The sequence below is a fragment of the Heterodontus francisci genome, chromosome 17 (assembly GCF_036365525.1).
Source record: "Heterodontus francisci isolate sHetFra1 chromosome 17, sHetFra1.hap1, whole genome shotgun sequence".
In the NCBI taxonomy this organism is placed as follows: Eukaryota; Metazoa; Chordata; class Chondrichthyes; order Heterodontiformes; family Heterodontidae; genus Heterodontus; species Heterodontus francisci.
In genome coordinates, this window is record NC_090387.1 from 6,272,523 (window position 1) to 6,298,297 (window position 25,775).

At 45.4% G+C, this 25,775-nt stretch overlaps 1 protein-coding gene across 2 annotated transcripts in view; it reads left to right on the top strand.

Annotated features, from left to right (window-relative positions):
- Nucleotides 1-25,775, top strand: part of LOC137378701 (fatty acyl-CoA hydrolase precursor, medium chain-like) — a 65,601-nt gene that overhangs the window by 33,398 nt on the left and 6,428 nt on the right. For both annotated transcript variants that reach the window (XM_068049049.1, XM_068049050.1), the window contains exons 7-12: nt 4,801-4,905; nt 12,383-12,514; nt 14,564-14,638; nt 15,604-15,748; nt 19,370-19,519; nt 23,341-23,413. In XM_068049049.1, the coding sequence (XP_067905150.1) occupies nt 4,801-4,905; nt 12,383-12,514; nt 14,564-14,638; nt 15,604-15,748; nt 19,370-19,519; nt 23,341-23,413 (680 nt within the window). The remainder of the gene's footprint in view (nt 1-4,800; nt 4,906-12,382; nt 12,515-14,563; nt 14,639-15,603; nt 15,749-19,369; nt 19,520-23,340; nt 23,414-25,775) is intronic.

The following is a 25,775-nucleotide window of genomic DNA, read 5'->3' on the forward strand; positions in this document are numbered from 1 at the left end:
CCAGTGCCCCAGCAATCTCCTCCCTTGCTTCCCATAGCATCCAAGGATACACCTGGTGAGGCCCTGGGGATTTATCACCTTAATGTGCTTCAAAACCTCCTCCTTTGTAATGTTGATATGCTGCAGGATATCGCTGTTCCCTCCCTTGAACTCACTAGCTTCCATGAGCACCTCCATGGTAAAATACAGATGAGAAGTATTCATTTAAGACCTCGCCCATTTCCCGTGGCTCCACACATAGATTACCACACTGATCCTTAAGGGGACCTACTCTCTCCCAAGCTACCCTTTTACTCTCAATATACTGAGAGAATCTTTTAGGATTATCCTTTATCTTTTCTGCCAGGGAAATCTCATGGCCCCTTTTTGCCCTCCTAATTTCCTTCTTAAGTGTACTCCTACATCCCCTATACTCCTCGAGGGACTCGCTTGATCCCAGCTGCCTGTACCTGATATATGCCTCCTTCTTTGTCCTGACCAGACCCTCTCTATCCCTCGTCAACCAAGGTTCCTTAAACTTGCCAGCCTTTCCCTTCCATCTAACAGGAACATGCCAGCCCTGAACTCTTCCTATCTCACTTTTAAAAGCCTCCCACTTGCCAGACATCCCTTTGCCTGTAAACAGCCTCTCCCATTCAACTTTTGAGAGTTCCTGTCTGATGCTATCGAAATTAGCCTTCCCCCAATTTTGGACTTCAACCTGAGGACCAGTCCTATCCTTTTCCATAACTATCTTGAAGCTAATAGAGTTATGATAACTGGTCCCAAAGTGCTCCCCCACTGACACAACAACTACCTGCCCAGCCTCATTTCCTAAGAGGAGGTCGAGTGTAGCCCCTTCTCTCGTAGGGCCATACACAAAGTGCTTCGGAAAACTATCCAGTATACACTTAACAAATTCTTCCCCATCTGATCCCTTAGCACTAAGGCAGTCCCAGTCAATATTAGGGAAGTTAAAATCACCTACTATTACAACCCTATAATTCCTACACCTATCTGTGATTTCCCTACATATATGCTCCTCAAATTCCTTCTGACTATTGGGGGGCCTATCGCATAATCCCATCAAAGTGATCACCCCTTTCTTATTTCTACGTTCGACCCATATTGCCTCGCTGGATGTTTCCCCTGGGATTTCCTCTCCAAGTACTGCTGTGATGTCCTCCCTAATCAATAGTGCAACTCCTCCTCCTCTCTTACCTCCACCTCTGTCACGCTGGAAGCATTAGTACCCTGGAACATTGAGCTGCCAATCCTGCCCATCCCTCAACCACGTTTCTGTAATAGCTATAATATCACAATCCCATGTACCGATCCATGCTCTGAGTTCATCTGCTTTACCTGTAAGGCTTCTTGCATTAAAGTAAATGCAGTTTAGCCTACCAGACCTTCCACGCTCCCTTTCCTGCCCCTGCCTGGCCTGCCTACTGGACTTGCTTGCTTTAACCTCTACATTTGCCTCAACTATCTCATCGGAGAAATTACTACTTTGGGTCCCACCCCCCTGCAAGATTAGTTTAAACCCTCCCGAGTAGTACTAATAAACCTCCCAGCAAGGATATTGGTCCCCTTCCTGTTTAGATGCAACCCGTCCTTCTTGTACAGGTCACCTTTGCACCAGAAGAGATCCCAATGATCCAAGTAGCTGAAGCCCTCCCGCCGACACCAGCTCTTCAGCCACGCATTCATTTGCCTAATCCTCCTATTCCTACCCTCACTAGCACATGGCCCAGGGATTAATCCTGAGATTACAACCCTAGAGGTCCTGCTTTTTAACCTTCTGCCTAACTCCCTATATTCATTTTGCAGGACCTCATCTCTCTTCCTGCCTGTATCGTTAGTACCAATATGGACCACGACCTCTGGCTGCTCACCCTCCCCTTTCAGAATGTCCTGTAGCCGCTCCGAGACATCCTTGACCCTCGCACCGGGGAGGCAACATACCATCCTGGAGTCTCGTTTGCGGCCACAGAAACGCCTATCTGCACCCCTTATAATAGAATCTCCTATCACTACAGCTCCTCCACCCCTTTTCCTCCCCTGCTGTGCAGCAGAGCCCTCTGGTGCCACGAACCTGGCTGTTGCTGCTTTCCCCTGGGAGGTCATCCCCCACCAACAGTATCCAAAGCAGTATATCTGTTTGAGAGGGGGATGGCCACAGGGGACTCCTACACTACCTGCCTGCGCCTATTACTCTGTCTGGTGGTCACCCATCCCTTTTCTGCCTGTGCAGCCATTACCTGCGGTGTGACCACCTCGCTAAACGTGCTATCCACAATGTCCTCAGCATCGCGGATGCTCCACAGTGAATCCACCCGCAGCTCCAGCTCCGTAATGTGGGTAGCCACTAGCTGCAGCTGGATACACTTCCTGAACACATGATCACCAGGGACACTGGAAGCGTCCCTGATTTCCCACATAGCGCAGGAGGAGCATATCACAGGGCTGAGCTCTCCTGCCATGACTTACCCTTAGGTTAATTAGTTACTCCCTTAATTAAAAAATACTAATTACACGAGGGGCCTTGTTCTACCCACTCCAATCTAAAGTCCTTAAGAAAAAACACTTTAGTCGTACTCACCTTCTCACCAGAGGTTTTTTTTTCAACAAAAAAAAGTTCCCCTTTTTTAAGATATTTAAATGCTCTAACATAGAATAAAGAACAGTACAGCACAGTACAGGCACTTCGGCCCACGATGTTTTGCCGACCCTTTAACCTACTCGAAGATCAAACTACCTATATACCCTTCATTCTACTATCATCCATGTACCTATCCAAGAGTCGCTTAAATGTCCCTAACGTATCTGCTTCTACTACCACCGCTGGCAGTGCATTCCACGCACCCACCACTAACAGCTGCTACTGATCAACCAATCACGTTGCAGCTCTACTCTGACGTCACTGTTGGCGTTTTTTTTCAAAACTCCGGCGTGCCGGAAGAGCTCCTCTCCGCTCCGCTCCCCTCCCGGAAGGTAAGAGACTGGGCCTCGATCCTCGAGTTGGATTTATAGACTCCGCTCTCGGCGTTCTCCCCACAGGTCGTCTCCACTCCCGGAAGGTAAGAGACTGGGCCTCGATCCTCGAGTTGGATTTATAGGCTCCGCTCTCGGCGTTCTCCCCACAGGTCATCTCCACTCCTCTCCGCTCCGCTCCCGGAAGGTAAGAGACTGGGCCTCGATCCTCGAGTTGGATTTATAGGCTCCGCTCTCGGCGTTCTCCCCACAAGTTGTCTCCACTCCTCTCCGCTCCGCTCCCGGAAGGTAAGAGACTGGGCCTCGATCCTCGAGTTGGATTTATAGGCTCCGCTCTCGGCGTTCTCCCCACAGGTCGTCTCCACTCCTCTCCGCTCCGCTCCCGGAAGGTAAGAGACTGGGCCTCGATCCTCGAGTTGGATTTATAGGCTCCGCTCTCGGCGTTCTCCCCACAGGTCGTCTCCACTCCTCTCCGCTCCGCTCCCGGAAGGTAAGAGACTGGGCCTCGATCCTCGAGTTGGATTTATAGGCTCCGCTCTCGGCGTTCTGCCCACAGGTCGTCTCCACTCCTCTCCGCTCCGCTCCCGGAAGGTAAGAGACTGGGCCTCGATCCTCGAGTTGGATTTATAGGCTCCGCTCTCGGCGTTCTCCCCACAGGTCGTCTCCACTCCTCTCCGCTCCGCTCCCGGAAGGTAAGAGACTGGGCCTCGATCCTCGAGTTGGATTTATAGGCTCCGCTCTCGGCGCTCTCCCCACAGGTCGTCTCCACTCCTCTCTGCTCCGCTCCCGGAAGGTATTATTTTAAATTTTCCTACTTATTGAAACACTCAATCAGATACACTATTTTCCCCAGAATGGAACACACTAACCAGGTTTCTTTACTGAACAACAAAATTAACAGTTTATTATAAAACAAGTCTTAACTAGTCATGAAGTAAAAACAATATCTCACAGAACAAATTTTAATAAGTACAACATTAATATTTTAAAAGTCTCCTTTCTATTTTAACCAAATTTTAAAGTCCTTTTTTACCTTAGACTCTCCACACTCTCTCTCTTTCTCATGCACACACACACACTGGTTAACCAAAAAAAATGAAAAAACTTTTGGATCAGAGCTCTATTACAGACAAAAATACACACCCGGGCAGATCACTTGCCCACCTCTGAAAAAAATAGCAGATGAGATACACTTCACCAAACAGGCACACAGTCCAACCACAGAGCACACGCAGATAGGTCACTTAAATCTTCCAGAATAGTTCTCTTCAGGCAGCATTGAGAGTTATTTTTAGCAGGCATTCTTCAAATACAGGAAACAAGACGAATCGACACAGTGAACTTCACAGAATCTTTTCGGGAATTGCGGTAAAGCGAGTTGGGTTGTAGTCTTCTGTTCTTCTTTGGAATTCTCTCCTTCCTCTGCAGCAGACTTGACCTTTATCTCCTTCCAGAAGGTAAAACCACACACACAGTGACCGACAACAAAAGAGCTTATGAGTTTTTCTCTGCCCGTCCCGGTGCTCTGTTACGACTGGGCTTATCCAATCAAAGGATCGCTTGACACTTTTCTGCCTCTGTTACCAGGGTTTCTGTTCAAAGCCTAACCTGAACCATGTGACAACCAGCAAAGCTGTTGCCAATCCGGCACCCTCAGTCCTCTTGATGGCTTCCTTTAAAAAAAAACCTGGTCCAACATTTATTCAGCTTAACCATAAATTTGTTTTAAATTTGTTTTAAAAATAAGAATCACGTTCATGGGAGTTGGTTGCACAATGATCTCTTAGTTAAATTTTGTAACTGTTGATCTCACTTGAAACTTTATAGATGGTTGCCAACATGACTGGCTGTGACACTGATCATTCCTGGGAAATTGCTGATTGCTTGAAGAAGAAGTCTGCAGAGGAATTGTTGAACATCAACAGTACTGAAGTATGGTGAAACCTAGTCTTTTATTTCTTCTTTCTTATAGAGAATTACATGTCTGTTTCTAATGTCACAGTACCATCACCTACACCATCCTGCACACTTTATCTCAATCTGCACCATGTTAAAATCAAGACAAATACTATCGTATTCTAAATTCACTGGGGTAGATCGTGACTTTGTTTGATGGTGTAAAACGGACAACTATCGCACCAAGTCAGGATCTACCCAATTCATTCCCAGCACTCACAAACTGTGGAACTCCTCAGCTCCCTCCCTCTTCCCTTCCTCCTACTACCAGATTTTGTGTCACTTCACCACTATCTTTCGCGTCTTCTCTTCCACTCTTTACAGTCTTGGACGTGTCCTGCATCATGAAACTTGGTGCTTCTTTTGGTTTGTTCAGTAATTAGATATCCTCCTTGATAGGTTATTGGGGGGTGGGGATCGGCAGATAATCAAAGTGCTTTACAGCCAATTAAGTACTTTTGAAATGTAGTCGCTGTTGTGATGTTAGAAACACGGCAGCCAATTTGGACACAGCAAGCTCCCACAAACAGCAATTTGATAATGACCAGATCATCTGTTTGCGATGTTGATTGAGGGATCAATATAGGCCAGGACACTGGGGAGAACTTCCCTGCGCCTCTTCGAAATAGTGCCATGAAATCTTTTACATCCACCTGAGAGAGTGGATGGGGCCTCAGTTTAACATCTCATCCAAAATACAGCACCTCTGAGAGTGTAGCACTCCCTCAGTACTGTATCGGGAGTGTCAGCTTAGATTTTGCACTCGAGTCCTGGAGTGGGGCTTGAACCTACAATCATTTGACATGGAGGAGCAAATACTATCCACTGAATCGAAGAAGAAGAACAGAAAGGGAACTGAGTAAATGAGAGTGAAATCAGGGACAGAGCTCTCGGGACAGAGGGTGAGTGTGGGGTTAACCTTCATCTCCCTGCTCCATGCACAGAAAACAGCCCCACCAAGATCGTCTGGACAATGGCAGGGTAAATTAACAATGTTGCAGGGCAAACTGGGAACGTTTTTAAAATAAAATCAGATCCTTGGTTTTATTAACAGAGACATAGAGTACAAAAGCAAAGAAGATATGGTAAACATTTTACTGTTTAGGCCTCAGCTAGAGTATTGTGTCCAATTCTGGGCACCAGAAGGGTTTAGGACGGGTTCTTGATTTATTAGAATGGTACCAGGGATGAGGCACTTCAGTTATATGGAGAAGCTGGGATTCTCCATAGAGCAGAGAAGGTTAAGAGGAGATTTGATAGAGGTGTTCAAAGTCATGAATGATTTTGACAGAGTAAATAAGGAGAAATTATTTCCAGTGGCGGAAGTGTCAGTAACCAGAGGACACAGATTTAGGGCAATTGACAAAAAAACAGAGGCCACACGAGGAAACATTTTTTATGCAGAGAGTTGTTGTGATCTGGAATGCCCTCCCTGAAAGGGTCATGGAAGCAGATTCAATCGTCACTTTAAAAAGGGAATTGATAAATATTTGAAGGGAAAAAATTGTAGGGCTGTGATGAAAGAGTGGGGGGAGAGAAACTAATCAGAGCAACAACTGGTTTAACTAAACAGGGTGATAATGGTCCCAGTGTTGAGTTTAGCTGATGTCAGTCAGGGTGGGGTCAGCAATTAGTGCCCGTGTCCCAGGGCTACGAAGGAGAAAGAAACAAACAGGGTTACCCACATCTGATTGCAGCCCGGTGCAAAGAGCAGCTACAAGGAGCATACATGAGGACAGTTTATTTTCCTTCCTGTCCTTCTCTGCATTTCCCCTTCTTGAAGTAAAAGATATTGTTAGGAAATCACCCGTAGGGTGTTGCTCTCTGACAGTGTGTCATACTTTGAGATAAAGGGTATCTTCCAAAACAATACCTTACTGTAAAACAGAAACCTCCTCCTATCTTGCACCTCTCTCCTTAACTCCAATGTGAATCAGTGGTTGGCACAGAGTGCTCGTAAATGGATTGCATCGCAAACAGAGTGCAAACGTTGGGAATTTGGAGAAAGTGGGAATTCAGTGCAGAGAGGGAAGGAGGTGCTGCAATGATGGTAAATATTTAATTTAATCTACCTCCCTTGTTACCCTCAGTGCTTCTTCCAAGTGGTGTTCAACATGGGGGAGTACTGATTCATCAGCTGAGGGTAGGCACTGTGGGTGTGCCTACACCCCAGGGATTGCAGTGGTTCAGGGGGGCTGCTTGCCACCACCTTCTCGGGGGTGGTTGGGGTTGGGCCTGGCCAGCAACGCCCGCATCCCATGAATGAATAAAAAAGTAATCAGCAGGAGGTTTCCTTGTCCATGTTTGACCTGATGCCGAGACTTCATAGGGTCCGGAGTCAATATGGAGGCCTCTTGGGCTTCATACATAGAGGCATTGAGTACAAAAGCAGGAAAGTTATCCTGAACCTTTATAAAACGCTGGCTAGGCCCCAACTGGAGTATTGCATCCATTTCTGGTCATCACACTTCAGGAAGGGTGTGAGGGTCTTTGAGAGGGTGCGAGATTTGCAGCTGGTTCCAGGAATGGGGGATTATATTTACAAGGTTAGGTGGGATAAGCTAGGTTTACTGTCCTTCGAATAAAGGAGATTGAGGGCAGATTTAATAGAAGTGTACAAGATTATGACAGGCTTAGATAAGTTAGACAAGGAAAAGCTGTTCACATTATCAAATGGTACAAGGACTAGGGAACACAGTTTGAAAGTTTTGGGCAAAAGATGCAGGGGGAATATGAGGAAGCAGTTTTTTTACACAGTGGGTGGTAATGACCTGGAACTCGCTGCCCACAAGGGTGATGGAAGTGGAGACGATCAATGACTTCAAGAAGAAGCTGGACGGCCACTTGAGAGAAATAGACTTGCAGGGCTATGGGGATCAAGCAGGGGAGTGGGACTGGCAGCTCCACGGAGAGACAGCATGGGCTCAATGGGCTGAATGGCCTCCTGTGCCGTATAGGACTCTATAACTGCATGACAAACTAGATGAAGTAATTCGTTAACAAACTATAAACTTATATACATAGACTTGGATTAATTTAACAAATAAAACAAGGTTACATTGTGATGGCTGTGCAGGTGGTGTGTCACAACTACAGCATGTGGGAGTTTGTGAAGAGCATTGCAATCTCAGACAGCCACATCTGCAGTAAGTGTCTGCATCTCGAGGAACTTCCGCTCAGAGTTATTGAGCTGGAGTCCGAGGTGCAGACATTGTGGGGCATCAGGGAGGGGTAGAGTTACCCGGACTCTTTGATCCAGGAGGCAGTCTCACCCTTAGGTCAGGAAGGGGTGCAGGTCTGGTTAGAGGTCAGGGACAGGAGGGTGTGACTGTGAGTCAGGCGGGTAAGGGGGATCCCAGGTACAATACTGGAGGAACCTCAGCCTTTGTCCTTATCCAACAGGTACGAGGTTCTTGCTGCCCCTGTGGATGAGAGCAAAGTCTCCAGGGTGGATAAGCAAACTGACCCTGGCATTGTGGTACAGGAGGCCATTCAATTGCGGGGGGAGTGAAAAGGAATGAGGTAGTGGCAGGGAGCAGTGTAGTGAGGGGAATAGATACTGTTCTCTGAAGCTGCTTCTGGGAGTTCTGTAGATTGTTTTTCCTGCCTAGTGCCAGGGTTAAAGACATCTCCCCGTGGACGGAGAAGAACTCGGAGTGGGAGGGTGCAAATCAGTTATTGTGGTCCATGCAGGTACCAACAATATAAGTAGAATGAGGTTCTGCAGAGGGAGTTTGAGGAGCTCGGGTCCAAATTAAAAAGCTGAACCTCAAAGGTAGTAATCTCTGGATTAATACCTGAGCCACGTGTGCATTGGCATAGCGTCAATAAGATCAGGGAGTTGAATGTGTGGCTGAAAGAATAATGCGGGAGACCAGGGATTCGATTCATGAGGCACTGGCACGAGTAAGGGGGAAAGAGGGAACGATTTCATTGGGACACATTACACTTAAGCTTGTACCCTGGTGAGATGGGCAACAAATGCCACATCCCCAGAAAGAAAAACAAATTGAATAACTCAGATTGTAGATAGGGCGTTAACCTAAAAAGCTGGAGTGGGAGTGGTGTGTGTTGGAGAAATTCATAAATGTAAAGAGAAAACACTTTAGGAAAGATGTGAAGGCAGTAGAGAGAGTGCAGAAAAGGTTCACGAGAAGCAAGGCGACATGAGGAAAATCTTTTTCACGCAGCGAGTGGTTAGGATCTGGAATGTACTACCTGAGAGTGTAGTGGAGGCAGATTCAATCGAGGCTTTCCAGAGGGAATGTTAGTGTTATCTGTAAAGGAAGAATGTGCAGGACTACGATGTTCTAACCGAGATGGGAGGACTGCACTGTCGTTTCTAGTTCCACTTCTCCCTGGGTCACAACATATATTTAAATCTTGACCCAGATATCGATGCAGTCAATCATATACTCTACTGTATATCCCAGAATAAAATACACCAACCAGGTTTCTTTAATAAACAACAAAATTATCAGTTTATTATCAAAACAAGACTTACCCAGTGAAGAAGCAAAACATTAACACACAGATTGAAATATGAAAGTTCCCTTTTTAAATTAGCCCCTCACTCACTCTCACTCACTGGAAAAAAATACAGGAATTCTCTCTCTGCAGGAGTTTGTAACAAAAAAAGAATACTTTGGCTAAATACTTGCTAATTCTTGAAGATAAAAAAAGAAACGGAAAGATTTTGATTGTCCCTTTTTTGTCAGCTGTCACCGGGATCTTCCCAGAGCAGTTCTTTCCAGGTGACATTGAGGATCAGTTTGGCAGGCCTTTCAGGAGAAATGCGGAAACAGTTTCAGTCTGTTTCTTACACTTGCTTCTCAGGGCTTCTTTTAAAGAGATCGAAAATCTGGCAGGCTGAGATGGAACAAGCTAGTTGGGGTTTGCTGCCTTGGCAAGTTTTCTCCAACTGTGTTTTTAACACTGTCCACATCTCCAACTCTGTCCGAAGCAAAATGAAAAACAATCTCTCCAAAAGCGAAACTCCAAACAGGTCAAAAACCCCCTGACCCTCATAAATCTTGTCTTGTCGCTTCTCTGTAAACATCTCCCCTTAGTCCTGGTTATTTATCTTAAATCACATGATTTCAGCAAAAGGTTGTTTTCAACAACAACATCTCAAGTGTCCCCTCAGTGAATTTAAAAAAAAGAGTCCGGTAACTATGAAATCTTCAGCTTCCAAAAAATGAATCCATTTCCACAATTTAAATAAAATCAAAATACAGCGGATGCTGGAAATCTGAAACAAAAACAGAAATACTCAGCAGGTCTGGCAGCATCTGTGGAGAGAGAAGCAGAGTTAACGTTTCAGGTCAATGACCCGTCTTCAGAACTGGCAAAGGTTAGAAATGTAAAAGGTTTTAAGCAAATAAAGCGGGGGTGGGGGAAAAGAGAACAAAAAGGGGAGGTGTGTGATAGGACAGAGAGCCAGAGAGATTAACTGACAAGGGGGTTGTGGGACAAAGGCAAAGAGAGTGTTAATGACAGAATAGTGAACAGCCCTAGCCTAAACCACAAACATGAAAAAATCAGTAGGCAGACATAATACAAAAAAGATGGAACAAAATAAAAATAAAAAAGGGCCAGTCATGCTCTGAAATTATTGAACTAAAAGTCCAGTGGGCTGCAGCATGCTGAATCGGAAAATGAGGTGCTGTTCCTCGAGCCTGTGTTGATATTCACAGGAACGCTGCAGCAAGCCCAGGACAGAGACGTGGGCATGAGAGCAAGGTGGTGTCTGAAATGGCGAGCGACCGGAAGCTTGGGGTCATGTTTTCGGACTGAGCGGAGGTGTTCCACAAAGTGGCCACGCAATCTGCATTTGGTCTCCCCAGTGTGGAGAAGACCGCATTGTGAGCAGTGAATACAGTATCGTAAATTGAAAGAAGTACAAGTAAATCGCTGCTTCACCTGAAAGGAGTGTTTGGGGCCTGGGATAGTGAGCAGAGAAGTAGAAGAGCTGGTATTACACCTCCTGCAATTGCATGGAAATGGGACAAGGAGTCAGGGGTAATGGAGAAGTGGACCAGACTGTCGCGGAGGGAACGATCCCTTCAGAATTTTGACAGGAGAGGGGAAGATGTGTTTGGTAGTGCCATCACACTGGAGTTGCAGAAATGGCGGAGGATGATCCTTTGAACATGGAGGCTGGTGGGGTGGAAAGTGAGGACAAGGGGAACCCTGTCGCAGTTCTGGGAGGGAGAGGAAGGGTTGAGGGTAGAGGTGCAGGAAACGGGCCGGACACGGTTGAGGGCCCTGTTAACCACAGTGGGGAGGAATCCTCAGTTAAGGAAAAAGGAAGACATATCAGAAGCACTGTTGTGGAAGGTTGCATCATCAGAGCAGATGCGTTAGAGATGGAGAAATTGGGAGAATGGAATGGAGTCCTTACAGGAAGCAGGATATGAGGAAGTCTATTCGAGATAGCTGTGGGAGTTGGTGGGCTTATAATGAATATTAGCAGACAGCCTATCCCCAGAGATGGAGACAGAGAAGTCAAGGAAGGGAAGGGAAGTGTCGGAGATGGACCATGTAAAGGTGAAAGAAGGGTGGAAATTGGAAGCAAAGTTGATAAAGTTTTCCACCGGGGCGGGAGCAGGAAGCAGCACCGATACAGTCATCAATGTACTGGAAAAAGAGTTGGGGAGGGGGCCTGAGTAGGACTGGAACAAGGAATGTTTGACATACCTCACAACCAGAACGTCAACAATAGAAGCATCGACAAATAGGAGCAGGAGTAGGCCATTCAGCCCTTCGAGCCTGCATCTCCATTCAATACGATCATGGCTGATCATCCAAACTCAGTACCCTGTTCCCACTTTCTCCCCATATCCCTTGATCCTTTTAGCCCTGAGAACTATATCTAATTCATTCTTGAATATATTTAATGATTTGGCCTCAACTGCTTTCTGTGGTAGAGAATTCCACAGGTTCACCACTCTCTGGGTGAAGAAATCCCTCCTCATCTCAGTCCTAAATGGCTTACCCCTTATCCTGAGACTGTGACCCCTGGTCCTGGACTCCCCTGCCATCGGGAATATCCTTCCTGCATCTAGTCTGTCCAGTCCTGTTCGAATTTTGTAGGTTTCTATGAGATCCCCTCTCATTCTTGTAAACTCTGGCGAATACAAGCCTAATCGACCCAGTCTCTCTTCATATGTCATTCCTGCCATCCCAGGAATCAGTCTGGTGAACCTTCGCTGCACTCCCTCCATAGCAAGAACATCCTTCCTTAGATAAGGAGAGCAAAACTGCACACAACACTTCAGATATGGTCTCACAAACAATCATCTCTTTCAAATTCTTTGAATATTCTCTGATGTGATTAATGTGACCCAGGCACCTTGTGAGGTTCCATCGTGTGTTTGTAAAGTTTTGCAGTATGTGTGTTCACAGTGGTGTCTCCGCTTAAACATTTTTCCTTTTTTCCTTTCTCAATGAGATATTCTTTCCGGTGGTGGATGGTGTCTTCTTGCCCAGAGATATTGAACAGCTGCTTGAAGCAAAAGAGATCAACTCAGTCCCGTATCTGTTAGGAATCAACAATCAAGAATGTGGCTGGCTATTGCCGAAGGTGAGATTAATTTCAGCTTCTGATTGCCTGCAGTGCTGCCAACTGCCAACTTCAGACTTTAAAGTGGAAGGGGAGCTGAATGAGAAACTTCCCTCCACTTCTCCTAATGCTGTTGATTCCTTACTCATTTAGAGCTTCAGTAGCTCCCCCAGAACCTCACTCATTTGTTATCAGTTGGCCCATGAGTATGTTGACCATTGTGTTTCAGCCAATAATGTTGGTCCATGAGTATTGACAAGATATTGAACAGTGGAAAGGCCAAAGTGGATTGGTGTTGGGCTCCTTATCCATTGGGTACAGCAGGCTCAGGCACAAGTTCCAGCCTCACAGTGGGGCAGTGACGGCCAATAACATTACATCCTGTTTGGCAAAGCCTGCAATCTGATACTTTATTTTTTTATACAAAGGCGAGTGGAAATCTGGAACTCTCGCCCCACAGAAGGCTGTGGATCATCTTAAATTTTCAAGACTGAAATTGGTAGATATTTTTGTTGGCTAAGGGTATCGAGGGGCATGGAGAAACAGCAAATAAATAGAGTTGAGGTACAGATCAGTCATTATTGAACCGAATGCCTAACAGTGGTCGCCTCCAATTGCCATGAGCTGTGTCTAGACGTGCTGTCATCCAGTCTTCATACAGGTGAGTTCAGTGTGGGGGTGGTCAAGGGTAGATTTTGATCCCTGCAGAGGTCAATTAAAGTGTCCAAACTTCTGTCCTTGTTGAAAGCAGGACAAACCAGGTGTCTAACCTGGGATCACTTGATGTGTTTGTCTCCGTGTTACATTGACCAAAGCCACTAGCCACCAGTCGGAGGCAGAACTGTTTTCTAAAGTTTTGTCTTGTGTTGCCAGAAAGTTATTTCTCTCACACTGCTTGGGAGTTTCAGGTCAATTCAATCGAATTCTGCCTCCCAGCATCGTAAGAAAAAGACAGCAGCACTTTGGTACTGCACTGGCATGTCAGGCTGGATTATGTGCTGAGGTGGGGCTTGAACTCACAACCTTCTGCCTCAAGGAGGGGGGTGTTACCCACTAAGCCAAGGTCAACACACATAAATGAGGCTAGTTCCCCATAATGTGGTTGGACCTCCTGAGAAACACCGTTGCTCAAAGCTGCAATAGACGGAAGGAAAATACTGCAGATGCTGGAAATTTAAATAAGAACAGAAAATGCTGGAAATACTCAGCAGGTTTGGCAGCTCCTGTGGAGAGAGGAAAAGAGTTAAAGTTTAAGGTCAATGACCTTACATCAGAAGATCGACCTGAAATGTTAACTCTCTTCCACTCTCCACAGATGCTGCCTGACCTGCTGATTATTTTCATTTGTCACAGTGTACAGTACCTGCATGGTACCACCCTCTAAGAGAGCCACCCAGCCTGTCTGCTTCAGAATGACTTTAGACTTTGAAGATTGGTGGTGCCATCAATTTCTCACACCTTCCCAACCCAGAAAGCAATGATATCTTCACTGCACCAGCAGCTATTTACAACCTGTTGGTACTAGAATTTCCACCCTTGGTCCATTCCAAGCTCATGATGCACCAGGGAGCCCATTTTAAAAAATGCCACAAGTTCCAGATAGAATGGTGATGATTGGGTAATTCCCCTTTCAATCACGCCTGGAGACGCCACAGTGTAAGTGACTAGGATTAATTTCACACACCTAATTTGTATTAGATTACTATCCTCCACTGACTATGTTTTGGTGGAGAAATAATCCTGCTTTTATCAGGAGACTTTGCTGTCATTTCAATCATGAGTTCTGTTTGCTGTAGTTCATAGTGACTCTGTTTAAATAGACTCTGTTTTCTGTGACTCTGACTGTAGGCCCCGCCCTAGCTCCAACTGATTGGCTGGCACAGGGGTTTCAGTAGACACTGCATTAAAAGAAACACGTCATGGTTGAGGTTGATACATTGTCCCCAAGATGCAGCAAGGTGCTCCATTCATGCTATTCTCTGCTGTTGTAGTTTGACAGTCGCATGTATTTAAGAAAACTGAAGATGCACACAATAACCTTTGACTTTAACCATTGTGTCCTTTCATTAGGCGATGCTCCCACCTGGTTGGGAGGAAGGAATGGACCGCGAGACCTCAGAGCCTATCTACAAGTCTTTAAGTTTGGTGAGGTCTTACCCAACCCTCCCCCTTAGCTTTAGACTGCACTGTTGAAAACCAAATTTTTCTAACTGTCTGTTAAGCCTCAGGTTAGCATTAGCAGTGGGTAATATTGACTGAGCTGCACTGGTGATGGTCAGTATTGGCAATGTGTACCATTGGTGATGGTCAGTATTGGCAATGTGTACCATTGGTGATGGTCAGGATTGGTGATGGTCAGTTTTGGAGATGGTCAGTATTGGTAAAGGGACAATTTCAGGACTAACTTCAGGAAGTACTTCTTCACTCATTGAGGCTGGAGGCTAGAACTTTGGGGGTAGTCGGTGGGGTGATGGGGCAATTGAGATTGTGAGCTTGTTCAGAGAGATGAATGTGATTAACAGATGGCTTCCCTTATCTGTGTTCGTCTTGGTGTCATGGGCAGAGTTCATGAGTGGGTTCCAAAATCCAACTATAATAAATGTTGTGTTCTATCTATGGCAGCAGAGTTGCTGGACATTGATTTACCAGTGCTTGGAATAACAGATTTACAAAACTAACTTATCTGTTTGGAAAAGAGACGAAGTGAGGACCTAATTTGAAAAATAATTATCCAAAAATTATGATGGAAGGCTCAAATGGCTGGGACTGAAGGTAAACATTGGACATTTGGAGTAAAAAGAGGTATCAGAAGAAACTTTCACAGGATGACAAAAATACATTTGTACAATCGTTTTCCAGGGAAGGATATTAAAGCAGAAGGTGAGACAAGAGGCAATTGAAGGATCACTGGAGAGAGAAGGGATTGAAGGGTGTGGTGAGAGGGTATATAGTTGGGATGGAGAGCTATCAAAAAGGGGATGAGTGTCTGGACCTGGGGGTCTCTACTGTGAATCGTGAGTTTCAAAGCTCACTTGAATGATGGCTATTGAATAAAGTTGCCCCTTAGATTCTCTAACTCTGCCTCTATTTGTTCAATTCTGTATGCACAGTTTGAAGAAAACCAACTGCAGCAAGTCATTGATGAATATATGGGAGACACACAGGACAGGATAGAAATCCGAGACTTGCAACTTGAGCTTTTGGGCGATATATTTATGCTGGTGCCCACTATCCGAACTGCTAGATTCCACAGAGGTGCAAAATACAAGGAAAATATTCCTTTTTCTCACCCCTCCCCTTTCCCACTTTTCCATTCACTAAACCCTTCCTCTAAACTTTTTTATTCATTCACAGAATGTGGACATCGCTGGCCAGGCCAGTATTTATTGCCCATCCCTAATTGCCCTTGAGAAGGTGGTGGTGAGCTGCCTTCTTGAACCGCTGCAGTCCATGTGGGGTAGGTACACCCACAGTGCTGTTAGGAAGGGAGTTCCAGGATTTTGACCCAGCAACAGTGAAGGAACGGCGATATAGTTCCAAGTCAGGATGGTGTGTGACTTGGAGGGGAATTTGCAGGTGGTGGTGTTCCCATGCATTTGCTATCCTTGTCCTTCTAGGTGGGAGAGGTCACGGGTTTGGAAGGTGCTGTTGAAGGAGCCTTGGTGAGTTGCTGCAGTGCATCTTGTTGATGGTACACACTGCTGACACTGTGGCCCAGTGGTGGACAGACTGAATGTTGAAGGTGGTGGATGGGGTGCTGATCAAGTGGGCTGCTTCATAGAATGGTTACAGCACTGAAGGGGGCCATTCGGCCATTCGGCCCACCGTGCGTGTGCGAGCTCTCTGCAGGAGCAACAAACCTAGTCTCCTCCTTTTGCCCGTAGCTCTGCAAATTCTTTCTCTTCAGCAGCCTCACAGTTCCAGCGACCCGGGTTCAGTTCTGGGTACTGCCTGTGCGGAGTTTGCAAGTTGTCCCTGTGACCGCGTGGGTTTTCGCCGGGTACTCCGGTTTCCTCCCACAGTCAAAGAATTGCACGTTGCTAGGTAAATTGGCCATTGTAAATTGCCCCTAGTGTAGGTAGGCGGTAGGAGAATTGAGGGAAGGTGTGGATTTTGATTTGATTTTGATTTAGAGATACAGCACTGAAACAGGTCCTTCGGCCCAATGAGTCTGTGCCGACCATTAACCACCCATTTATACTAATCCTACACTAATCCCAATAATTATCCAGTTCTCTTTTGAAGGCCTCTATTGAATCTGCCTCCCCACACTCTCAGGCAGTGCATTCCAGATCCTAACCACTTGCTGCAGAAAAAAGTGTTTCCTCATGTCACCGTTGCTTCTTTGACAAATCACCTTAAACCGGTGTCCTCTGGTTCTAGATCTTTCTGCCAATGGGAGCAGTTTCTCTCTATCTACTCTGTCCAGTCCCCTCATGATTTTGAACACCTCTATCAGATCGCCTCTTAATCTTCTCTTCTCCAAGGAAAACAGCTCCACCTTCTCCAGTCTGTATACATAACTGAAGTTCCTCATCCCTGGATCCATTCTCATGAATCTTTTCTGCACCCTCTCTAATGCCTTAACATCCTTCCAAAAGTGTGGTGCCCAGAACGGGACACAATACTCCAGTTGAGGCAGAAGCAGTGTTTTATACAGGTTTATCTTAACTGCCTTGTTTTTGTACTCTCTGTCCCTATTTATAAAGCCCAGGATCTTGTATGCTTTATTACTGCTTTCTCAACCTGTCTTACAATCTTCAATGATTTGTGCACATGCACCCACTTTAGATTTTACCCTTTAATTTATATTGCCTCTCCTCGTTCTTTCTATCAAAATGAATCACTTCACACTTTCCTGCATTAAATTCGATCTGCCATTTGTCTGCTCATTCCACCATCCTCTCTATGTCTTCTTGAAGCTCATTACTATCCTCCTCAAAGTCCACAATAATTACAAGTTTTGTGTCATCTGCAAATTTTGAATTCGAGCCCCGTACACCCATGTCCAGGTCATGAATATATATCGAGAAAAGCAGGGCTCCCAACACCAGCCCCTGGGGAATCCCACTAGATACCTTCCTACAGTCTGAAAAACAACTCTTCACCACTATTCTCTGCTTCCTGTCATTCAGCCAATCTCGTATCCGTGCTGCTTCTGTCCCTTTTATTCACTTTGTTGACAACCTGTTATGTGGCATTTTATCAAACGTCTTTTGGAAACCCATCAATCACATGACCTTAATCAACCTCCCTGTTACCTCATCAAAAAACTCAAACAAGTTAGTTAAACATGATTTTTCCTGAACAAATCCATGCTGGCTTTTCTTAATTATTTCACATTTGTCCAGGTGACTGTTAATGTCTTGAGTGTTGTCGGAGCTGCACTTATCCAGGCCAGCTGTTTGTGCCTTCCACCATCATTCATTGTTTGACGATAAATTCTCCTGCATTGAAGAGTGTGAGGCAGTGTGGAACACAATCCTATTGTTGTCCATTGCTGAATCACTTCTGCTGACTCCCAGAAACACAGCAAACCCATTCTGAATTGGGACGGCCTCAGTCCAGCTCATTGTTTTGTCTTATTCTTTCATGCGATGTGGACATCACTAGCAGTCCAGCTCGTTGAGACCCATCCCGTTAGTAAAGCCTAACTCCACTGACCAATCGGGAGCTGCATTGGCAACTGCAAGACTCTGAGCTCCTGATCACTGTCCTGTGACCCCTGGGTTAGAGAGAGGGGGAAAGCAACCAGGGTTCCTGCTCCTGGTCACTGTCCAGTGACTCCTGGGTTAGAGAGAGAGGGGAAAGCAACCAGGGTTCCTGCTCCTGGTCACTGTCCAGTGACTCCTGGGTTAGAGAGAGGGGAAAGCAACCAGGGTTCCTGCTCCTGGTCACTGTCCAGTGACTCCTGGGTTAGAGAGAGAGGGGAAATCAACCAGGGTTCCTGCTCCTGGTCACTGTCCAGTGATCCCGGGGTTAGAGAGAGAGGGGAAATCAACCAGGGTTCCTGCTCCTGGTCACTGTCCGGTGACCCCTGCGTTAGAGGGGAAATCAGGGTTCCTGCTCCTGATCACTGTCCAGTGACCCCTGCGTTAGAGGGGAAATCAGGGATCCTGCTCCTGATCACTGTCCAGTGACCCCTGCGTTAGAGGGGAAATCAGGGATCCTGCTCCTGATCACTGTCCAGTGACCCCTGCGTTAGAGGGAAAATCAGGGATCCTGCTCCTGATCACTGTCCAGTGACCCCTCCGTTAGAGGGGAAATCAGGGATCCTGCTCCTGATCACTCTGCAGGGAGTCTGGCTGGAAAGTGCACATGTGGAAATGTAAGAACAAGATGGGGCGAGGGTCTGGTGCCCTTTCCTGCAGGTTCTCCCTGCTGCACATACACATGAAGAATGATCACTTGGTCCAGAGGGTTACATGGAATCATAGAGCACAGAAGGCCATTCAACCTGTGCCCGCTCTTTGAAAGAGTTATGCAATTAGTCCCAGTCCCCTGCTTGTTCCCCACAGTCCTGAAAATTTCTCCTTTTCAAGTATTTGTCTAATTCCCTTTCAAAAGTTACTGTTGTATCGACTTCCACTGGCCTTTCAGGCAACGCATTCCAGATTGAAACAAGCTGTTGTGTAAATGTCTTTTTCCTCATGTTGCCTCTGGTTCTTTTGCCAATTACTTTAAATCTGACGCTGTCATTACTGACCCGCCTGCCAGTAGAAACAGTTTCTCCTGATTTACTCTATCAAATGCTTAATAATTTTGAGCACCTTTCTTAAATCTCCCCTTAACTTTCTCTGCTTTCGGACAGTTCTCCCAGTTTCTTTCGTTCTCCACATAATTTGAGGGATTAATCTTTCTGTCTGCACTCCTCAGATGCTGGGAACCCTGTCTTCCTGTATGAATTTCAGCACAGGCCAAGCATATATGGAACCAGCCGGCCCGAGTTTGTAAAGTCTGACCACACCGATGAGATTGGATTTGTGTTTGGCACTCCCTTTTGGGAGAAGGATGTTAGTTTATTCGGTAAGGAAATACACGAGAGTTTTACTGGGTTTATTTTGCCACATTTCCATTTACTGTTCAACAGGCCAAATGTGGTTTCCTATCTCACTGACATTGGGGACTGAGGTTTAACAAGTATCTGTGGTGTAATTAATGCCCCGAAAAAAAAGCTTTCTGCCAAAAAAAACACTGTTCGATGAACCCAACCCAGCAGCTGGATACCTGTTTGATTTGGGGTGGAATTGAAAATAATCAGGGTGAATATTGACAGAGAATCAAACGTCAGGGGGTCAGCCATGGTTCAGTGGCTGCACTCTCACCTCTGAGTTACGAGATTGGGGATTATTGATTTTTCTAAAACAGGATATGTCGTAACCAAGGGAAATGAGGCCATGTTATTGGTGTTGTCTGTTGCCTCTATGTCTGTCTCCATATCGTGGTATTGTTAATGGGCTGGTTATATTGTGAATCATAGAATCCTACAACACAGGAGGAGGTCGTTCAACCCATCTTTGAAAGAACTATTCAATTAATTCCGTTCACGTTGCTCTTTCCTCATAGCCCTGCAATTTATTTTTCTTTTCAAGTATTTATCCAATTCTCTTTTGAAAGTTACTATCGAATCTGCTTCCACCATTCTTTCAGGCAGTGCATTCCAGATCACAACAACTCACTGCGTAAAAACAATTTCTCCTCATCTCCCACTTTGGTTCTTTTGACAATTGTCTGAAATCTGTGTCCTCTGGTTACTGGCCCTGTTAGTTCAGTCAGTGACAGTGAGACAATACACTCACAGGCAAAGTTTCACTTAACTCAGAGATTGATTCTCCAAATAATACTTGCAAACCAAGCAAGCTACGCCAGGAATCGATATCTGTCGAGTATCGCGTTCTAGAGCTCGACCTTCCCAGGTTAGAACCTGTTACAATTCTTCATTTTTTGTACCAATCTGACCAATAATATATGGCAGGCTGTACTGCTTGTCTAGTCTTGTTCAAGTGTAACTTACATCTTTAACCTGGTGGGTAATGTAGGTTCCTGCAGGTTTTATGACCTGCCCCCTTCCTTCCAGCCACCCCCATCGTAGCGCTTCCTCCCCATTGGTCACCTGACATCTCCACCCTTGCGGCATGGCGCCTCCCCACAGCCAATGGGAAATCCAACAGACTCTTTGTTACTCAACTGGATGATTCTTAACTGTCAATCAAACAGCCTTTTATTTCCAAACTCCAACATTTGTTGAAAGCATTGAAAGAAAATGATTTTCTTTAAATGTCCCAATGAGTTTTCTCCCAGGTTTTTGCACCTAGTTGTGTCCAGCAGACTGCAGGACAATCCTGGAAGGTTGCCAACTCCTAGGGTAGTGGCTGTTTGGGAATCTACTATTTATTGGGATGGTGAAGATAATCTCATAAGAACATAAGAAATAGGAGCAGGAGTAGGCTACACAGATCCTCGAGCTTGCTCTGCCATTCAGTATGATCATGGCTGATTTTCTACCACAAGTCCACTTTTCCACCCTAACTCCATATCTCTTGATTCCCTTAGTGCCCAAAAATCTAACGATCTCAGTCTTGAATATACTCAATGACTGAGCATCCACAGCTCTCTGGGATAGAGAATTCCCAAGATTCAAAACCTGAGTGAAGAAATTTCTCCTCATCCCAGTCTTAAATGGCTGACCCCTTATCCTGAAACTCTGCCCCCCTCATTGTAGACTCTCCTGCCAGGGGAAACATTTTCTCAACATCTACGCTGTCAAGCCCTCTCAGAATTTTACACATGTCAATGAGATTGAAACTCCAGAGAATACTCAATTTCACCTTCTACCCTTCTCTTCTATACTCCATTTTCCCAAGGCCACCAGATTGGGTTTCAACTAAGTCTTGAGTTGGTTCCAACCGATACAATGTGTGAATTCTGTTAGTGTCTGGGGCTGGTTTGCATTCAGGTACAAAGATGTAATCAAATTAAAATGTTAACCGTTAAACTAGAGGGCTGGAATGTAAAAGGGAGGAGGTTTTACTACAGCTATACAAAGCCCTTGTTAGATCACATCTGGGGTAACCGTATCCAGTTATAGAAACCGCACCTTAGAAAGGATATATTGGCCTTGCAAAGAATGCAACACAGATTCACCAGAACATTGCAAGGTTACATAAACCAGGTTTGTATTATTTGGATTATAGAATTCATAGACAAACATCACTGAAATGAAACAACATAGATTAACCCTTTTGAGTGCTAAATGTCTTCCGCAACTTGCAGTTTGTTAACTGCCATAGATGAGTTTTCTTTACTTAATTTGATTGAGATTTTTCTAGTAATAGTAGATAATAAAATAATAGTATTTTAATAAATTGTAAATTCCCAAACAGCTGCTACCCTAGGAGTTGGCAACCTTCCAGGATTGTCCTGCAGTCTGCTGGGCACAACTGGGTGCAAAAACCTGGAAGAAAAGTCATCGGGACATTTAAAGAAAATCGATAGAGTAGATAGAGAGAAACATGCTCTGCTGGTGGAGGAGTCTAGGACAAGGAGACAAAGGCCGGAGATTTTACAGTCCCCAAAAGAGCAGGCTGGTGGCAGGGGTGGGGGAACATAAAATGGAGTGGGAGGCTTGTGGGGTGGGGGTGGGGGGGCCTTCCCGACCAGCTCCCATCTCCGCTGCCAATTTACGCGGGGCGGCAGGGTGAGAAATGGCCCAACCGCCCCAGGCCAATCAAGGCCCTTAAATGGCCAATTAACTGCCTCTTAAGGGCCTCCACCCGCCACTGCGAGAATTGTACGTTTGGCCGGTGGACGGCTGAGGCCTCAGAAAACCCGCCTGATAAAACTAGGCGGCCTTCTGGTGGGCTGGGAGGGGGACCCTCCTGATTGGGGACCTTATGCCCCACGGAGGGCAGGCCTCGAAGCCCCAACTACCTCAACGCACAAAACACCCCCCACCCCCTAACTGACCCCCCCTTGCCTCGTTGGGGCCCAACCGATTATCCCTGGTGAGGCCCTAAAAACTGACCTCTTTTCTGGGGCCGTCTTTCCTCTTCATCCTGAAGCTGAGTGTAGTCCCAGCAGTGGCCACTGCTCCCAGTGGCCAATGAGGCAGGAAGTCCCGCCCAAGACCAATTAAGAGCCTGGGGAGTAAAAAATCCGGTCTGGATCCCCAGGCCCGACAGAGGCGGAATCACCATTGACTTGTCGATCGGTGGACAGGTCTGCCCTGCCCTCCGTAAAATCCAGCCGATAACCTAAAAATCAGTGCCAGGCATTGAGGAGAGAAGTTAGGAAACACTCCTTAACACAAAGGGTGGTAGAAATGTGGAACTCTGTCCCACAAAAGCAGTAGATACTCGCTTAATTAATCAGTTTAAATCAATAGATCTTTGCTCAGCATATAAAAGGATATGGAGTCAAGGTGGGTGGATGGAGTTGAGATCAGCCATGATTTCATTAAATGACTCAAAGGGCTGAATGGCTTCTTGCAGTTCCTATGATAAACATGCAGGTGTTATCTGCCTTTGATGAGGGACAGCTTTAGCCTTTCAGCAAACACAGAAAATGTGTAAAATTCTCTGATGTGCTGCTCTCCAAACAGTTTATATTAACCCTTCCCTACCCGTGTCTCCTTATAGTATTTAAAAAGCAAAATACTGTAGATGTTGGAAATCGGAGATGGAAACAGAAAGTGCTGGAAATACTCAGCCGGTCTGGCAGCATCTGTGGAGAGGGAAACAGAATTAACATTTCAGATTGATGAGCTTTCATCAGAACTGGAAGAATCCAACATATTGTGTTTTAAATCTCCGAATAATTATCTCATTTTGTTGTGACTTTTTCTGCAGGAAATATCACTGAAGAGGAGTTGGTTCTGAGCAGAACAGTGATGAGTTACTGGGCTAATTTTGCTAAGAATGGGTAAGTGAGATGTTCGTAACTCAACTATCGGGAATGACTAAACAGGCTGGGACTCTTTTCTGTAGAAAAGAGAAGGCTGAGAGGTGACTTGATCGAGGGCATTGAAATTATAAAGGTGTTCAATAAGGTGGACATAGAGAAGGTGCTTCTATGTGAGGGTATGGTAGCATACGGTGTACGGGTTATGTTCCTGAGCTAGTAATTGGAATACCTGGTTTAGTAATCTGGAGCCATGGATTCAAATCCACCATGGATGTTGGGGAATTTAAATTCAGTTAATGAAATAAATCTGGAACTAGATCATTAGTAATGGCGGCCATGAATTTACCTGATTGTTATAAAACCTCCTCTTTTTCATTAATGTCCGTTAGAGAAGGAAATCTGCTGTCTTTACCTGGTCTGGACCTACAGGTAACTCTAGACCCACAGCAGTGTGGTTGACTTGCCTGCCTGCTGATCTTGCCTAGTAATTAAGGATGGGCAATAAATGATGGCCACATCCTAAATTTAAAAGAATTGTGGTGGAATCCTAAATCATAGAATAATACAGCACAAAAGGAGATGATTTAGCTCATCATGTTCTGGAAATCATCTTGACATTTTTATAAAACTAACCCTTACTATTTCTGCTCCTGCTTTTTATTACAGTCTCTAATTTCTATTTCTCCTCTCTGGTTTCCACTCATTCTCTATTAGTTTCCTTCAATAATTTATAGCAATGTAGTAACAGTTTGAGGAAGAGCTTGGGTCCATCTAGTCTACCTATCCACTCTATTCCCTTGGTGCACTTTGAATAATCTTGTATGTTTCCATGAAATCACTTCTCATTCTTCTAAACTCCAGGGTGAGAATGGTTCCAGGAATGAGGGACTTCAGTTACTTGGATAGATTGGAGTAGCTGGGGCTGTTCTCCTCAAAGAGAAGGCTGAGAGGAGATTTAATAGAGGTTTTCAAAATGATGAGGGATCTGGACAGAGTAGATAGAAAGAAACTGTTCCCATTGGCACAAATGGGATTCAGCATTATAAAATCATAGAATGGTTATCGCATAGAAGGAGGCCATTTGGCCCATCAAGCTCATGCCAGCTCTCGTGCAAAAGCAATTTAGCCAGCCCCACTCCTCTGCCCTTTCCTCATAGCTCTGCAAAATTTTTCCCTTCGTATAATTATCCAATTCCCGTTTTTACGCAGTGAGTGGTTAGGATCTGAAATGCACTGCCTGAAAAGCTGACGGAGGCAAATTCAATTGTGGTTTTCAAACGGGAATTGGATAATTATATGAAGGGAAAAATTTTGCAGAGCTATGAGGAAAGGGCAGAGGAGTGGGACTAGCTAAATTGCTCTTGCAGAGAGCTGGCATGAGCTTGATGGGCCAAATGGCCTCCTTCTACGCTATAACCATTCTATGATTTTATAATGCTGAATCCCATTTGTTGACCAGAACCTGTCTAGCTCCTTCTTGCAGCCCAATAGTTTTGTTTTTTCACCACTCTCAGTAAATGTATGTGCAACAGATTAACAGGAACAGTTTTCTCAGTTTCTAAAGTTTTAGATTAGTATCACAGTGAAGGTCAAAAAAACTCCCTTAATTTTGGTCCAGACAAGACTTAAGCAAGTAAGGGAACAGGATACTTGGGTAGTAAGTCCAGAAAGTTTATTGGAAGTAAAATTATACTAAACAAACTTAGCAAGATAACTTTTCAGCTCTCTCAGGTACACTTCCTTGTCGAGTTTTGGTCGCAGAGTGATGCAAAGGTCCTCTCTCTCTTCTGGTCTTGATCCCTCGCCACGTGGAGAAGTTCTTTGTCTTTTGGTCTGTGGTTCTGCCTCTGCCTCTGAAGTCTTCTATTGTTCCTGTGCATCAAACCTTATGAGACTCCTGTTTTTAACCCCTTTTGGACCATCACACCCCCTGGCAATCAGTGGCAAGCTGGACTAGTAATTTCTTTTTATTTATTTGTGGAATGAGGGCATCACTGACTAGGCCAGCATTTATTGCCCATCCCTAATTGCCCTTGAGAAGGTGATGGTGAGCTGCCTTCTTGACCCACAGTAGCCCAGTGCTGTTAGGGAAGGAGTTCCGGGATTTTGAAACACCGACAATGAAGGAATAGCGATTTGTTCCAAGTCAGGATGATGTGTGGCTTGGAGCAGAACCTGCAGGTGGTGGTATTCCCATGCATCTACTGTCCTTGTCCTTCTAGCTGGTAGAGGTCACGGGTTTGGAAGGTGCTGTCAAAGGAACCTTGGTGAGTTACTGCAGTGCATCTTGTAACTGGTTCACACTGATACCACTGTGGTGGTGAAGGGAGTGACTGTTGAAGGTGGTGGATGGGGTGCCAGTCAAGCAGTCTGCTTTGTC